The sequence below is a fragment of the Mesoplodon densirostris genome, chromosome 10 (assembly GCF_025265405.1).
Source record: "Mesoplodon densirostris isolate mMesDen1 chromosome 10, mMesDen1 primary haplotype, whole genome shotgun sequence".
NCBI lineage: Eukaryota > Metazoa > Chordata > Mammalia > Artiodactyla > Ziphiidae > Mesoplodon > Mesoplodon densirostris.
Window position 1 is genome coordinate 43217187 of NC_082670.1, and position 18821 is coordinate 43236007.

At 37.2% G+C, this 18821-nt stretch overlaps 1 protein-coding gene across 3 annotated transcripts in view; it reads right to left on the reverse strand.

The window, feature by feature from the left end:
- Nucleotides 1–434: 434 nt before the first annotated feature.
- The window catches only part of BMP5 (bone morphogenetic protein 5), a 125327-nt gene continuing 106940 nt past the window's right edge, over nucleotides 435–18821 (reverse strand). The window contains exons 4-8 of one of the 3 annotated variants that reach the window (XM_060109942.1): nucleotides 17846–18040; nucleotides 16908–16910; nucleotides 6229–6305; nucleotides 4800–4910; nucleotides 435–584 (exon numbers count right to left, since the gene is read on the reverse strand). In XM_060109942.1, coding sequence (XP_059965925.1) covers nucleotides 435–584; nucleotides 4800–4910; nucleotides 6229–6305; nucleotides 16908–16910; nucleotides 17846–18040 — 536 coding nt within the window. The remainder of the gene's footprint in view (nucleotides 585–4799; nucleotides 4911–6228; nucleotides 6306–16907; nucleotides 16911–17845; nucleotides 18041–18821) is intronic. The other 2 variants (XM_060109943.1, XM_060109944.1) reach the window with 2 other exon arrangements.

Genomic DNA, 18821 nt, shown 5'->3' on the forward strand with positions numbered 1-18821 from the left:
TTTTATTTCTAAATAAATATCCTATCAGAGTTTTCATTGGCACAGCCTAACCAAATGCATTCAGTTTCCTTCAACAATACTTAACAGTCAAAGGAGTTCTGTCTAATTTCAGAAAATTATATAAAATGTGTAATACATTAAAAAATGTTGAAATGGAATTGGACTCAACATATCCTATTGAAAGTTAGACTGGGCGATCTATTGCATAATGCAGTGACCTATAAAATACATTTTATTGAAAAGGCATCCACAAAGGAGAATATATACCTTTAAATAAATAAAAGTGACTATATACATGATATTGTACATAGGTTAGAGAGATGAAATGAGCCAGGCTAATTTTATGAAATTCCCCTTTTATCTGAAAGGATAATTTTTATTGTAGTCATAAACCTTAATACAGATCTTTTTCTTATTACCATTATTATCTAAAATTAGTGGCAACCACACGAACGCACTACCATATTTCTGTATTTTTTCAAAATGACATTGGAGCTGTCATCAAAGTACAACACAGAGATGGCGTTTAATTTGGTTGGCGCGCAGCAAGGCTTTGGTACATGGTCAGGAAACATCAGATGAACCTGGGGGGGAGAAACATTTTGTTCTTTAAGAATTAAGATAGACATTTTGTCTGCAGCTTGAAAGTAATATTCTTGTTTTATCACTGACTATCAGCACCCCCTTAAGCTACCTCCCTTTCTTCTGTTTATGTTCCATGGCAGGGTGGGGTAGGGCTGGTAGTGAAGGGTGTATTCTTAGGTATTAACACCTAGACTTGACCCACCAGTTCTAATTACATGTTGGCACTTTAAAAAATATTCTACCAAGGAAGGAAAACTCTCTCTATGGAATATTCAGTGGAAATATTCCTGGGGGAAAGAACATGACAACTAGCACTGGGTTGCTTTTGGTTAAAGTGACCACTTCTATTTACTTCATGAGAAATACAGAAGTTCTAAGTGCAAAATCAATGAAGCCATACCACTGCACTGTAGAAAGATGTGAATCTAAGAATTACTTTTGAAAGGATAACTAAACAATAAATCAATAACTTTTTTTGACAATAAAATTAAAAGCTGTGCCAACTCTTCATTTTCCATGATAAAGGAAGCATACAAATCACAGCAAAATAAACTCCAGGTAAAATCCAATACTTGCTTTAAAGCAATGATTTCAACTATTCTCCCCATAATTTTTTTATCAGATTGGCCAGAGTGTAACATACTTTGACTTGCTTTCTCCCCTAGACAAGTGCCAAAAAGCAGGCTAAGCTAAAGCAGAGGCAAGGAGCCTAGATATTTTAAAAATTAAATATCCATCTTCCCCACTAAAGCCTGAAAAGGCAGCTGTACATGGACAGTGAAATGATTAAGTAAAGTGTTTGTTCTCACTTTGATCAGACTGGCAGGTTTGCCTCTGATGTTCAATAATCAAGGAAGGAGCCAGAACACTGTACCCCAATTCCCACACACCCCTGCTGCCCCCGGCCCTTCCTCCAGAGGAGTTTATGGGAAGTCCCACTGCAGAGTCCTTAGAGATCTACAAAGAGAAAATACAGCTCTTAGAATCTTGGCTGCACAACCTCCTGGCTGAACTGATATAGGAGCCCTGCCTATGGACAGACACAGCAGGAAAAATGAGGTGATCGGACACGGATGTGAAATTTCCTAAGACCTCACAAAACTGCAAGCTGGATGGTTTCTCCCAATTTCAGATGCAGCCTGCAGCCCTCCTCGGCTTTATCATCCTCAACTCTCACATTTGTGATGGATAACCCCCTGCTTCAAGGACCACCTCACCAAGGCATCACTCTGAAAAAATAGGTATGTTCTTCAGTCATTTCTCAAACCTATTTGTCACAAACCTGCTCTCCTTTAACAACAAACACGTCTGTCTTCTTGTTTCATGTCCTTCATAGGACAAACAAAGAGAGTGTACAATGCCAGGGGGTGGAAAAAAAACCACCAAACTTCCCACATCCCTTAAAGTTCTGGGATGACTTTATGCTCCACATCCCAGGACAGTGATACAGACTGGGGTCCTGTTCCAAGTCTGTGTCAGTGTTTTAAAAAATGTTTGTTTTTAGACTCTGCCTTCTAGACTACAGTCCTAAGAGCTGACAGTATATAATTATATATTTTTTAAAAAAAAGAAAAAAGAGACAGATGGGGGGGTATTTGACAAAGAGTTTTTTCGATACTTAAGCATTGTATAGCCTAAGGGAACTTGGATGCATATCTAAGGAAACACAGAAAGCTCTCTAAGTCATTGACAGTACAAAGAGCTTAACTGCTGGGAAATTAAGTGGCATTTCTCTACAGGCTAATAGTGGCTGTTCTGCTGTGACTGGACAGAAAGACAGTGACCAGCCCTCTTCCTTTCAGGTGTGAGACAGCAGCGTTCCTCTCTCTGCGATTGGTTTTCAGATGACTCACATTTCAGAATGTGAATTCTCATACAGAAGAATAGAAGGCTGGACTCCACAGACATTCTTTTCCCAGAGGAAGTTTGAATACAATATACCCTTCCTTGTACCACACACCTGCTCCTCATCCCCCAGTAATGATATCCTATATCAAGAAGTGCTTATATTTATAGATAGCAAAGATGAAGGAATACGAGCATTTAAAATACCCCCAGGAATTTACTCTATATTTTGCATATGGCAACCTTATTGGTCAAGAATCAATAAAAAGAAGAATATTTCTATGGTATTGGCAACATCAAAGCAAGCATGTGTGAACCTGCGGATTGGAATTTAGACTCTGGTTCTTCACTTTAGACAGTGAAATAAGAGCCGTAGCAAACTAAGGTTTTCTTTAAATCAATATAAATTTTGTTATCAAGGAGGAAATAAGAGTTTCTCCCTAGACATATGGGTTTTCTGGGTATGATATATCAGAGGAATCTAGGGTGGAAAAATCGGTATTGGGGAAGGATAAACATGAGCAAATGTTTTCCATTCATTATTAAAAAGCAACCTGATAATTTTATGTGATTGAATTCTGAAATAAATGCATATCTTCAAAATTTGGGGGAAAAAAGAATATTTATAAATGACTACCTTAAAAATATATATTTGTGGGCTTCCCTGGTGGCGCAGTGGTTGAGAGTCTGCCTGCCGATGCAGGGGATACGGGTTTGTGCCCCGGTCTGGGAGGATACCACAAGCCGCGGAGCGGCTGGGCCCGTGAGCCATGGCCGCTGAGCCTGCGCGTACGGAGCCTGTGCTCCGCAACGGGAGAGGCCACGGCGGTGAGAGGCCCGCGTACCAGAAAAAAAATATAGATATAGATATAGATATGTTTTATCTCTCTATTTCTTCTCTAATCCAAGGTTTTGACAATATCTATGCTTTACTTGCCATAGATATGTAACTTTTGTGTCTAGCTATCTTGTAGTACCTCTGAGGTCAGAAAGATGCCAGCAAAGCATCAAGTCAAATGATTTAATCTGTCAATGTATATATACAGTTCTTTATTCATAAGGAAACTGTGGTGTTATTTCCATCAGCTTTAAATTGTAAATTAATTGTGAAAAAAGGTAACCTTCTGAAGAGTTAACTCCTCACAAATTCTAATAGTTACTCTTTCTGTTGGTCATAAACAAGCCTCAGCCACAAAGACAGATGTTCTTCTAATAGCTCCTGCTCTCCTACTACCATCCACTAAGTAACTCCACTTCCATCCCATCATTGTCTTGATTCTAAAATAATGTGTTCTCGGGGCTTCTCTGGTGGCACAGTGGTTGACAGTCCGCCTGCCGATGCAAGAGACACCAGTTCGTGCCTCAGTCTGGGAAGATCCCACATGTCACGGAGCGGCTGGGCCCTTGAGCCATGGCCACTGAGCCTGAGCGTCCGGAGCCTGTGCTCCACAATGGGAGAGGCTGCGGCAGTGAGAGGCCCACATACCAAAAAAAATTAAAAAATTAAAAAAAAAATAATGTGCTCCCTTCCTTCTGTCCTAATAACTTTTAGTTGAAATGTTCCTATGAACACAAACTTTGATGTGGGATTACATCACGTATGCTATGCATCTTCTAGAAGCCTCTCCCTAGTCTTCCAGAGACTGACCTCCCCTCACCCCACATATCAAGTCACACACCGTAAGGCAGGCACGTCAGATTCTCAAGGGTTTTCATGAGCTCATTAGATACAGTACGACCATTTAGAGATGATGAAATAAACATTTCATTACCTTTTTCACAAAAATAAGCCTAGATTATTAGAGCTTAAGTCACTGTTGCATTCCTAAGTGTGGAAGGGACAAAAGGAAGGCTAATTTCCACCTTAAAGATTATAAAGAAAAAAAGTATCAAAAAATAGAAACCAGTCTTCTACTTATACTCTATAATACATTGAAGAGCTTCCATAATACCAAAGTATGTTATAGAACATTCTTAAATGATGAGAGAAAAAACCCTCAGATGAAATTCAGTACAACTGTCATTCAATGTTTTTGCAATGACTGCTAATGAATTGTTAGGTTAGAAACAGCACCTGTGTGGTTAGTCATATTGTCTAGTGAATTAATCAGTGCACAATGACCACTTTATGTGATTATTCTAATTTTCCTCGCTGAATCCTTCCCCATTCTGGAATCAGAATTATTCTTTAGGCCAGCCTGAATTTCCTGACTATATCCACAATTGTTACTTTGGCACAATTATTACTTTAGGAATTTGAGAAGAGAAGAAAATGCATTTCTAACTATAAATGGATGCTTTCCTTTGAAATAACTTTATAAGAAGTTTACATCATAAACCACTTTCCATCTTGCAAAAAGAAAGCATACCAGAGTCTGAACTATGGCATGGTTGGTGGCATTCATATGGGCATTGAGTGGAAAAGAACATTCTCCATCACAATAAAATGCAGCATATCCTTCTGGTGCTATAATCCAGTCCTAAAATGCACAAGAAGAGAAGAAGAAATAATATCACCAAAATAAAAACACAGAAAAACAATTCTTAAAGAATACTCAAATATAATTAATATAATATAATATAATGAAATCTGGATTGGTTTCTCTTCTTGGTCCAACAATTACTGTAATAGGACAGCCTCCCCCAAGCCCTTAATTTATGGTTAAGTTAAAGTTTACAACAAAAGTATAAATATTTTCACAAGAAATTGTCCTCTGTAATTTCTCCCAAGAGGTCACTATGTAAGATATTCATAGCCTGTATTAACCCATGTATTCATGAATAAAGGCTTAATCATGAAATAGCATTCTAAATATTGTTTAAACAGGAAATGATGAACTCTGGAAAGTTCAAGTGAACCAGAAAGGAAAAGAAGAATAAACTTAATTGAGATCATTCTCATTACTTCTTACTAACTCATTCTTGCTTTAGAAGCTTGACAAGCTCCTAAAGCTGTAAGATTTCTGCCTTGTCCTATTTTTCTTTCCATTCATGTGTTAACTTTATAGCCTCTTTAAAAGAAATGAATTGGAGAAAATTCCTGAGCACTGTACGTGAAAAATTTTAGGAAGCTAAAAAGTTGGCACTTATAATGGTGGCCCTGATTTTTTTTCCAGAGATGTAATACTTGTCACAGATGGAAAATTATTGAACAATTCATGTAGAAGGTTTACCATAAATTTGAAAATGCTTACTTGTTAATATTATTTCTCAATATAATAGCTCATATTCTGAGGATCCAATGTAATGGAATAATGTAATCTAAGCAATCCAATTTAAACTATTTCAACACAGAGCCATTAAAAATTATTTTGGTTAAATCCTCCTTCTCACCCTGTTCATGAAGCAGATGTAAAAGAAAGCAATAAGATTTTTAAGTACAAGAAAAACATTTTTTTTCTGTAGATCTACCTTATGACAGAGACATAGTCAAGGATTCTATTTCTTATACCAATAATTTGGGACCATAGGAGGCAAATGGAAATTGCTTGAGTTAATCTGAAAAATGGGTATTAAAAAGAAAATTTGGGGATATTTAAACAACAGGATTTTTTTTTCACTCTCTAAGGGTGCATTTCTTCTTCAGCATAATTGTTTTTTTTAACCATAAACTCTGTTATGTTTCAATGGTGAAAGGATAATGGAGAAATAAAAATGATGTGGATAATCCATATACTAAATAGTCACGTCAAAAATAATTGGTTACTGTATAGGAAAAATTACTGACAAAGATTCTGAGTAATTCAGGATTGATAATAAAGCAAAAAAGAAGCAACCAAGTTGGTTGACCATTCTTACCTGCCATCCCAGATCCCGGAAACTCACATAGAGTTCATGCTTCTTACAGGCTTGTTTTTGTTCACTTGTGTTATAGTCTGAAGATAAAAATCAGATTTTCAACAAACGGCAGTCTATCAGGTTTACTAATATTTCTTTTGTGAGTTCACTGATAAAATCAAAAGGAGGCTGTATTTAAAGTTGTGAAACATGAGTTTGAATCTCAAAGTGAAAGCCACTTACTAGCCACGTGAACTTCAAGCAAGTCACTAGCCTTGAATGTTTTCTTCTGTAAAATGCAGACAACACCATGTACCTTGAGAAGTTCTAATGAGGATCAGGTTGTATCCTTTGTGTTGTGATGGTGAACAGCCTGATACCTGGCACTCAATGAATGCTCTTTCATTAATTCACTCAAACTACAGTGGTGCTTACTATATTCATGTATATTAAATATTCAAACAACACTTTTTTTATTCTTCCATGAGACAGACACTGGGAGACGACCAACTGGGATGCTACAGAGTTGATTTTATCTTAATAAATATCTCAAACTCAGGATACCCAAAGTGGAACTTCTGACTGCCTCCCCCCTCACCCCCAAACTAGTTCTACCTATAGAGGACTGATAGCAACTTCTCAGGCAAAACAAACAAACACAAAAACTGGAGTCAACACATACTCGTTTTATTTCTCACTCCACATCCAATCTGTCAGGAAATCCTTACACACTTCACCTTCAAATACATCCAAAATTCACCCACCCTCACCACCTCCATGATGGGTTCTGGTCCAAACCAGCACCATCTCTCTCCTGAATTACTGCCACATCCTCCCTGCTACTCCTCCTGCTCTGCCCTGCCCCAACGCACCCCCATATCAAAGCAGCCAAGAGTCAGCTCAATTATGTCATGCTCCAGCAAAATGTTCCACCTCGGTTCCCATATCAGGCCATGACGTTTCCTTGTTTTGAGCACAGGTCTGCTTTCTCCCACCTTAGGGTCTTCACTCTCATCCCACCCCCCTTCCCTGCAATGCTCTTCCCCTGGATATCTACTTATCTAAGTCTCAGAGCTTCTTCAGTTCTTTGCTTAAGCGTCATCTTGTCAACAAGGCCTTCACTGACTACCCTATTTCAGATCCCAACTCCCACTCCATTATTTCTCTCCGTCCTTGCTCTGATTTTTTTTTAATCCATTTTGCTGATCATCTCTTAATATGCTACGCCATTTACTTATTTATCATGTACTTTGGTTCTTGCCTGTTTCCTCCCTCTAGAATGTCATCTCCCCAAGGGTAAAAATCTTGTTTGGTCCCATTTGGTGCTCTGATATACCTCAAATCTCAGGAACAGGGACTGGCACACAGTAAGTACTCAATAAATATTTGAGGAATCGAAGAATGAATTCCTCAGAATATTCCAGAAATGACTTGTAGCAAAGAAAATACATGATTTCCAGGACTTATTTTGGAATATAATCTGAAAAACCCATAACCTTTGATAACTGATTAAAGGAATTAAGAATAGAGAATCCCCAATCACATCTGGAATAAAGTAAAACACTGCAGAAACACAGAACACCACAGAAAATCTCTCTATATTATTGTCTCTGGGGTTTATTCATAATTTATATAAATAATATTCAAAAAGCTAACCCATTTTAATTATTCCTAACATAAAAAAATGAAAGAGGAAAAAATTTAGGGTGATGGGAGCCACAAAATAATTTATTTTCAAAGAAGACAGTTAATGTTTTCATCTAGGAATAAATGCTACTTTCACTCTGACAGTTGTCTCTGGTAAATCAGTGTAGCAGTTCACTATGAAGAGCAGCCTGTCTTAAGGTGTCACCTTCCAGTCTAATTATCCTCAACCTCTAAGAAAATGTAGACACATCAAAGATCCAAGGGGCCTGTCTTAATGGGCCCTGTCGTCTGCCTTTCACAGTGACTTCAACTAATTATTTATTTAATGTGAGTCTAGAAAACAAGATGATGATTAAATTTGAACACAGGGACTCTTTTACTTCTAGATCAGAGTTATTCCTGTGTGCAATTACCTTCATTAAAACAAATTAAATATATAGATAATGACAGAAAATGGAGAAAAGGGAATTTATTTGAAACTTAGTATTCTTCTTCTTTGGGTAAACTTTTCTGTTAATTGAAATAGCAAAAGGAGTTAAGTTTGTCCAGGTAATAAACAAGGGTACTGTAATAATAAGTATAATTCCATGAAATGTGAACCCTGCATCATTTTTAAGGAAAAGGAATAACTAATTCTGGTATTAGTTTGACTGCATAAACTTCTTGATATTTAGAATTTTTTTAAAATTAAAGTCAGCCATGCATTAGACCAGGGACCAGCAAACGTTTTCTCGAAAAGGACAGATAGTATATATTTCAGGCTACAAGGTCCCCCCTCTCAGTGACTCAACTCTGCCCAGTAGCATGAAAGCAGCCATAGATAGTATATGAATGGATGGATATGGCTATATTCCAATAAAATTTTGCTTATGGATCCTAAAATTTCAATTTCATATAATTTCTGAGTGAAACAAAGTATTATTCTATTTCGAACATTTTCCACACATCTAAAAATGTAAAAACCATTGTTAGCAATTGGGCGGTACAAAAACAGGTGATGGCTGGATTTGACTCTTAGGCCTTACTTTGCCGAACCCTGCATCAGACAATCATGGGAATATTTATTCATTTATCCTTGTCTTAATGAAAGGCATGGAATGTGAATAAAGACCTTATAGCCAATAACACGTTCAAGTATATCTGAAAAGCCATAAACTATGTGTAAGGTTATTTGAATTCCATGTTTATAAAAAAAAAGAAAGAAAGTCAAACTCAAAAGTCAAAATAGATCTGTTCCATCTATGCAGCTTTTCATGCAGGCTCAGTGATGTATATAATGTAACATCACATAAAGGTAACGAGCAATAAATTTATAACAGAATCTCGTTCCAAGAGTCTGATTTCATAGAGCATTAGGACCATATGCTTAGTCTGTCAGAAATAAAAATGAATGGATACTGAGTAAATGTTGTACCCAAACCAGCAAAGTCTGCAGTTAGGTTTACTAAATGGTTGGCAGAATAACCTGTGGGAGGAAAGGCAAAGAAATTAGATTTATATCTTTAAAAAATAGTGATTGGCAGCCCTTCAAATATGAAAATGAGATGGACATGATGCTGCTGTTGACAAGCCTGCGTAGAAATGAAGAGTCACACCAGAAACTACTAAACATTCTGGAGCTACAGCCAATACTAGAAAATCATGCTAGCATTCCTCAACCACAAGGCAGGTATCGCAGACACATGTTTCCCTCTGAATGGCAATAATATTGGGAAACCAGTTGCAAAATATTGAAAATATTGTTAAATACTTTATGCCAATTTGTTTATGATCAATTTCTGGAAACAATGCAAATTCATTTATGTTTTTACAAGCTATATTTTTTTCTTCCAGTTTTATTGAGACGTAATTGACATACAGCACCATACAACTTTAAGGTGTACAGCATAATGGTTTGACTCACATACATCATGAAATGATGACCACAGTAAGTTTAGTGAGCAGCCATCATCTCACACAGATACAAAATCAAAGAAATAGAAAATTGTTTTCCTTGTGATGAGAAAGCTTAGGATTTACTTGCCTAACAACTTTCGTATATAACGTACAGCAGTGTTAATCATATACATCATGCTGTACATTACATCCCTAGGACTTATTTATCTTATAAATGGGAGCTTGTACTTTGTGATTGGCTTCATCCAGTTCCCCCTCATCCCCCAATAATGCAAATTTAATCTTTGTCTTAGTTTGATTTTTCTTAATTTTTGATTATTTTGTCATAGAAAAAAATTAAATACATGATTTTAAAAAATCCTGAGGGCTGCCCTGTTGGCACAGTAGTTGAGAGTCCGCCTGCCGATGCAGGGGACACGGGTTTGTGCCCCGGTCCAGGAAGATCCCACATGCCGTGGAGCGGTTAGGCCTGTGAGCCATGGCTGCTGAGCCTGCACATCCGGAGCCTGTGCCCTGCAACGGGAGAGGCCACAGCAGTGAGAGGCCCACATACTGCAAAAAACAAAACAACAACAACAAAAGAAAAAAAACAAGAAAAAAACAAAAAACAAATCCTGAGATCTACATAGGGTTAGGGCTTCAATGGTCTGTCCAGTAGTCTCTGAAGAAACAACCAAATAAAGAAACACATGCTAACCTAGCTATGAAGGGCACAAAAGAAATAAGTCCAAAAAACTCCATATACCAGTATGGGTTTCTTTTTTCTTTAAAATCTAGCATTAGTGTCTTTAAGGAATAAAATGTAGGTGAATCTGTAAAAGAGAAGAAAAAAATCCAAAATAGAATTTGACATTTAAATACATCAACAGCTTAAGCCAAATATGATGAGATACTGTGTTTCAAAGCAAAGGAGGAGATGTCAACATTCTCTTACTTAATTCCTAGAGGGAGATAATGGAGGGACGTCAGCATCCACAGCTTCAGGATGTTCATTAATTCATAGAAAATGAAAATGATAAATGAATGAAGGTATCGGAGGTAAAATAGCAGGAATGGTGCTACCATAGACTGTTCAATAATGTAAATTTTGATATGGCCTTGGGAGTAGAGAAATTCATGATAAACCCCAAACAAATAGCAATCCCCCCCCCCAAAGATGAGGGATTTCAAATGCCACTGCTACCCTCGCTTAATCTCCATCTCCCACATCCAGTGAATGACTCACCCAAATTTATGTATGACCCATTAGGAATTACTGTTATTTATTTATGTAGGGATAATTGTGTTTGTCTATGTATGAATGTGTGACACAGAACAGACACCACAACATAATAACTGTCTGGTGTGTTTGCTTAACTCTGCTTAGCAAAGCCTCTCTGTGGATGATGCAACAAACATTCTTACCTTAGAGCTCATTGACATAAAAACCCATCCACAAATGTGAGTCTCCAAATGCCAACCAGACATCTATGTGTGAAAGTTTCCCAGAGGCCTCCGACTCACTATTTTTGTTTCTGACCTAATACTCCTTCCATTCCTTCTACTTGGTTAACAGGTTCACCAGTCATCTAGTGACCCAAGACAGAAAATTGAGTACATTTCTCGATTTTCTTTCTTTTTCCCTCCTACCCTGCATTAAATCCATCCCCAACCCCCTTTAACTAACCCACCTCTAGCCTAGTTATCCTAGCAGAAGCCCTTTGCACTCTTGGTCACCTCACACTCCCCCAACATCCTCTCTGGGAATTTAGTCCTAGGAAAAACCTTCACCCCTGTCTCTTCCTTTCTCTCTGACTTAAGTCTTTTGCCTAGTTCATGGAATTCCTTTTTCTCCTTTGTCTATAATAAAGTGCTGATGTTCCCACTAGGGGCTCCATCCTTGACATTTCTTTCTTACCCTGGTTTCCATGGCAGTGTCAAGTCCTGTGCTTCATCTGACCATTGGGGCTCATAGCTGCATCTTTTCCCTACACCTTCCACTTACCCTTGACATGCCCATTTCCGGATTGCTGTTGGCTCCATTCCAGATATTTTGGTTTCTACTTCCTCTCTCTCCAATCTATAATCCTCACTGCTTGGGGTATGAGACTAGACTTTTAATCATATTTTGACATTCAGTTTTACCCCTTGGCATCCCATCCATCATTTTGATGCCAAATTGAACTTTTTAAAATGTGTTTCTGATTGTGACACTCCTTTTTTTCCAACTGCCTGCACAGAAGCATCATAGTTCCTGATCATCACACACCTACACTTTATGACTTGGTCCCTGCATGACTTTCTAGCTGACATCATGCTGCTCTCGTAAAAGAATACCTGCACACCCGGCAGTTGGACACTGGTACGTGGTTCTATAACTGTGCACATAAGTCTGAAATAGCTTCACCCACCCCTCCATTTCTGGAAAATGTCTATTCTTTCTCATATGAGTCGCACTCTATCCTTACTTCTCCCACACTACCTTGCACCTACTCTAGTGGAATTATCTCCCGATTAGTACTAGCGGTCATGTCTTTCCCATTGTCTGTGGGAGTGCTTTTTAAGAAGCAAAATTCTTATGCTACCCATCTTTCATGAGCATATAGTTAATACTGTGCTTGTCACATTGTGGGTGCTTATTTAACATTGAATAAATATTTTACAATGAACCATGCCCGGATAAATTATCTCTCTAGAATTCTCTCTAGATAGAAATTTGACAAGTGACCAGGGGTATGGGTACTGATTAGAGAAAGAGGATTTCTAGTCTTCTCTGATGTAAAAGTCTGAACTCTTTAGGTACCAGTTCTGAAAAACCAAACCTTAATTTGACAAATAATAATGATAATGCCTAAACCTGAATGAGTACGTACCGCTGTTCTCTGTTCTTTACACATATTAAATAACTCATTTAATCCTCACAATTCATGTAATTTTACCTTATGAGGCAGGTATTATTAGCATTCCCACTTCACAGATGAAGAAACAGACACAGAGAGACGTGACGTGTCTCCAAGATTATACAATAAGGAAGTAGTGGATAGGGTTAAATGACAGAATGATAGATAGATAAATGTACAGATGGATAGATAGATGAAAAAATCTATCAAACTAGATCTAGGAACCAAAACAATTGTCGTCTGAGAAGGGATTTTCAAAATTTTGCATATTCAGGGCACAGATACCAGCTTTTAGTGTTAATTACTGGAAAAACCTTGTAGATTAAAACCATTCTCACATGTGCAGCTTTGCAGGATTTTCACTGCAGCATTGATTTTGAAAGCTCCAATTTAAAAACAACCAAAATTTCTTTTTAAGAGTGATGTGATTAAATAAACTCTGATACAAGCATTATTGAATATATTGTAACAGTTTAAAAAAAATGAAGTCACCATTTTGAAGATGGTTAAAATATGTTGTTTAAAAACACATAAGACCAACTATATGGCGGTAAAAGTGAACCCTAAGGTATACTATAGACTTTGGGTGATTGCAATGTGTCAGTGTAGGTTCATCTTTAGAAAGAAACTCACCATCCTGGTGAGTGATGTTGATAATAGGGGAAGTATGCATGTGGGGGGGTAGGGAGTACATGGGAAATCTCTGTACCTTCCTCTCAATCTTCTTGTGAACCTAAAACTGCTCTTAAGAAGTATGTAAAGGGGCTTCCCTGGTGTTGCAGTGGTTGAGAGTCCGCCTGCCAATGCAGGGGACACAGGTTCGTGCCCCAGTCTGGGAAGATCCCACATGCCACGGAGCGGCTGGGCCCTTGAGCCATGGCTGCTGAGCCTGAGCATCCAGAGCCTGTGCTCTGCAACGGGAGAGGCCACAACAGTGAGAGACCTGTGTACCACAAAAAAAAAAAAAAAAAGTATGTAAAAATAAGAATCCTCCTGCACTGTTGGTGGGAATGTAAATTAGTGCAGCCACTATGCAGAACAGTATGGAGGGTCCTTAAAAATCTGAAAATAGAACTACCATGTGATCCAGCAATCCCACTCCTCAGCATATATCCAGAGAAAAGTAATTTGACAAAATACATGCACCCCTATGTTCATAGCAGCACAGTTTACAATAGCCAAGACATGGAAGCAACCTAAATGTCCATCGACAGATGAATGGATAAAAAAGATGTGGTAAATATATACAATGGAATATTACTCAGCCATAAAAACAAAATAATGCCATTTGCAGCAATATGGATGGACCTTCAGATTATCATACTAAATGAAGTAAGTCAGATAGAGAAAGACAAATATTATGTGATATCATTTATATGTGGAATCTAATAAAAATTATACAATTTATGTACAAAACGAAAATAGACTCACAGATGTAGAAAACAAACTTACAGTTACCAAAGAGGATGAGGGGAGGAGAGATAAATTAGGAGTTTGAGATTAAAATATACACACTACTATATATAAAATAGATAAACAATAAGGATGTACTGTATAGCACAGGTAACTATATTCAATATCTTGTTATAACCTATAGTGGAAAAGAATCTGAAAAAGAATATGTGTGTGTGTGTGTATATATATATATATATATATATATATATATATATATATACACACACACACACATATAACACATAACAAAATATATTCTCCAAAAGTGATGTATATACGGAGGAAAAGATTTGGAAGTACATGTATCATGTTGATATCAGTGTATCAGTATAACCTATCTCAAAAGAATTAGGTGTAGGTGATCAGAGGAGAACTTTAGCTTTATTGAAGATTTGATTATTTTTAAATAATGAAAATGTATATTAATTATATAAAACTGTCTAAACAAATAATCCCAATTAATTGTTCCTTCTGGTTTTAATATTTTTGTCCAAGAGACATGATTTTATACTGTATCTATTAGACAAGAGATAGTGCCTGTCAAAGAGTTGGGAATTGCAGAATGTCCCCATTTTATTTATTTATTTATTTATTTGTTTGTTTGTTTGTTTGTTTATTGACCGCATCATGCACGCAGCATGAGGGATCCTAGTCTCACAACCAGGGATCGAACCCTTGCCCCTGCAGTGGAAGCACAGAGTCTTAACCACTGGACCACCAGGGAAGCCCCAGAGTGTCCCCATTTTAATGCCTCTTTGAAAGACTTATCTTAAGAAATCACCATGGTTCCAGGCAGGGCACCAGTGATTGGATTCACCTTCAAAGATCCCTAGTACCAAGCTTGCAATAAGCACCTTTTCAAGCAGTTCTGCAGTGAAGCAGGACTTGCCATGTGCCCTATAAACTCTTAATGTTCAATTTTTTTCAGCACTGATATAGTGCTTAAAACAGCATCTTGCTTTTGGTAGGTTCTTTAAAATCTTATCAACTTGGTGTCTTTCCATCTTAAAGAGTGGCTCCCTTAACATTTAGCTATTGTCTACATTTTCTTTCCCCCAAACACAAGTTCAAATGAAAATCAACTGTGCTGGTTCATCGTGAAACAAGCAACATCTTTCACAAAGTGTCTGCTCAACTTTCTCGCCAAAAACCTGAAGAGGAACAAAGAGGGAGAGTTTCTGCAGAAAATCTGGGAGCAGTAATTCTGTGCATAGGCAGCTGAAAAAGGAACTTAGTTTTTCCCATACAGACAACACGTTAAGGTCTTCAGTGTGTGTTTGTGAAGTTGCTATTTTGTGTTAGATCCTGTTCTAGGCTCTCCACAAAGAAGAAAGAAGAAAGGAATGAGTTAAAGGCAGCAAGAATGACCTTGGTTCTCCTGCACTGTTGGAGACTTTTAACATTTGAGGATATGCTTTGAAAAAAAAAAATGCAACCAAGCAAACTTCTAATACAACTCTCTCCCTCCTCCTGGCCCCGTTCTTAGTTATGGGGTCTTCACACAGTATTTTATTGTAAAAGCCTAGTAGTATTACAGCATTTACTATTTATATTTGGATAATTTTAAAATTTCACTGGCATTTCAAGTCTCCTAAGTATCAAATTTTATGTTTATATTAACCCCCTGTCTTTCGGGCCAAATCCTATGAGACTTTTTCCTGTCTGCTTGATTACTAACTATTGAAAGGTTAAGTCTCATACACACAAACCAGCTACTTTCTTTCTTCTTATTATCAAAATACGAACATGTTCCAAAACCATCTACTGCATATTTCACAGAAATGGGTGCCAATGACACACTTTTTAAAAAGAAAATATTGGTCTATATTAGAATAATTTTGTACTCTAAATGGTGTTAGGAAACTGGTGAAAAGTTACGTGATTTCTGTGCCATGTGTTTTATTCATCTCTAGTTATAGAAGCACATTTGTTACTTGTGGTCAGGAAGGGAAGATAAATAGAGTTCACCAATAGGGAGAAGGATTCGGATGATTTCAGTTGCTGGAACGCCTCTGCCAGAGTCATTATGAGCTCTAATAATACGTAGGCAACTTATCCTTTTTCCTTTGTAATTTCCTCAAAAATTATTTACTAGTCTATTCAAGATTTAACAAATCTTTTTCTTAATGCAGTCTGCTACATTAAATTAAAAACATTTCAACCCATTTCAGAACCATTCTACATGGAAAGAAAAATATACAACTTTGACAGGCTAGTATTTACAAGGAAGAAAAGGTCTTAGAAAGTTATTTTTCTCCATCTTTCATATTAAGCCATTACAATTTTTGCCAAACTAAATATCTTGTGAAGATTTTTATAAAATAGCCTTGTAATAAGACACTAATATCACGTTTTACTTTCAAGTGAAAAAGACAGTTAAACTTACTTGATGGAAAATTATTTTAAAACATGGCTTTCTGTGTAGCATGTAATGAAGTATAATGCAATTCCATATAGAACTCTTCCCTCTGCTTCTGTTGCTAGATGCACAAAACAGACTTATTTCTAACACGATTCTCCTGTACCCGCACTCTAGGAGGGTTCTAGTGAGCTCCACTTAGTATTTTTGTTGAGCGTCTCAGGTTCAAAAAAAATTCTATATATTCTTGTTTCATTTATGATCTTTTATAATCTTATCTATCACTCATTCATATTGGAGTAATAAAAAATTACAATATGACTTGTCAATTTCTAGCAATTGGGGAAAAATGAAGATTTTTTCAGGAATAATGGTAAACACTGTCTAAATGTGTCTTTTTGGAAGAAAAAAACATTCTAATTTTCTGAAATACCCTATGCAGAGGTCATATCTGTTTTGTTCACCAGCTCATTCACTGTGCCTCACAAGTACACTGCATATGGTGGCCATCAACATAGAAGAATACACATTTTACAAATGAACAAACAGGCCATACTAAGTTGGAATGTTCTAGGGCAAGGTTTCCCCTTCAAATGGGTTTATTTTTCATAGATAAGACAATTCCTAGGAATAAAATAGCCATCATTTTCATCTAAGAACAGCTTATGAAAATTTGTTGTAGCCAGGACTAAACAAGGTACTTAATGGTGTAAATTATATTATTAAATTACTTCAGATTTTCTCAGATGAGTTCATATCAACTGTACTTTTATCTCCCTTTCTATCAATTAATAGATTAAATTGCAAGCACAGTGGGATCAATTGTGCATTTGTAACATTTTGTTTGATTTCACATATGCAGGTATGTGTACACACACATTCAAAGCAAATTAGCTAGATAACAGCACTCCAAATAATTAATGGAAATATTAATATTATTTCAGTTACCATACAATCTTTCCTGCTTCTCTTGTCATAAAAAAATTAAACTTCATGATTCAGATATACTGTTTTAAGTACCAAAGTAATCTTTTTATTTTGAATATACCTGGTTACCCATCCATATTTGAGAGGCTCTGGAAAGGTCAGCTCACAAGTTGTGGAGTTCAGTTTTGGTTAGCTTTTGTCGATGTAGGCATTCCATAATTTTATTATTGCCAGTTTGATTTTAATTTGAACTGCATCTTTCAACATATGAAGGCAAGTCCTACTTACAGTATTTTAAAATGAATTACTGAATGATTTGCTGATGAAACATTTGGGGGATGCAAGAAACATCGTTGGATGATTTAATAGACCAAATGAAGGTATATCCAGAGCGTATATTTATTGTGGCTACTTGATTTGCAACATATGACCCCACCACTTTCTGTGCAGAACTGCTGCTCTGGTTTTTGCTTACCTCCAACACTGGACATTCTGGAGGAATCCTGATGAGAGCCGGATTTATTGCGGTTTTGATTTTTCCGTTTGTTGGCTGCTCTCACAGATCGGAGAAGTACCTCACTAGCCTTGAAAAAGGCCACCATGAATGGTTGTTTTGACTGAGGCCCGTGTCTTCCCACGAGACCAGCCGACTTCACATTGATGCTGTGTCCTAGAACAGAAGGAAGGAGCACTGGGTTTATGAAGAAGAAATGAAGTTTACCTGATGGGAATGAACTCAGAGGGTACTTGGGAAAAGGGAGACGTTTTAAAACACTATCAGAATGTTTTCTTTGCAGGCCAAAGATTCTTATAAACATGGAAAGTTTACTATTACAGACAATTATCCATGCTTGGTTTTCCATTTTGTATACCTCTTTGGCCACAGAACACCCTCAGGCCTTCACTGATGGTCCCTTCTCAGACCTAGAAGTTGGCAATGTTCTAAATGGAAAGGCTTGACCCCCATTAGCCTGGAAATGTCCATGTTAAATAGCAATTTCAAAAAATTAGCTACAGGCGCTTCTACATTAGGTGCCCTATAATTTTCCTCCATGTGATAAAATCTGAATGGCTGGCTGGGTGTTTCTATTTTCACCAGCTTCTTTGGAGACTTTCCAGTGTTAATTAGTGTTGATAGCCTCCCCCCTCACCTCTGGCCTGTGCCCAGCGATCTTTACAAAGCTGTGGTCTACTTAAAGCTCTTCAAAGATCCTTCCAGAACCCCTGCTGGGATGGAGATTTGCTGTAAGCTCCAGGTCTTTCTCCATGTAAAGGATTTTGAAACAAACATGAAAATTATGGAATCCCTCCCCTTCTGAACTTGGACATGCCCAAATTATGTTTACTGAAAGGATTTCAGAAGATGCAAAACAAGCCTGGAGATGCTCAGGAAAGAAAAAAAAAATTCCAGGTGAGCTTGGAGACTCACCTTGGTCTCTAAACCAGCCTGT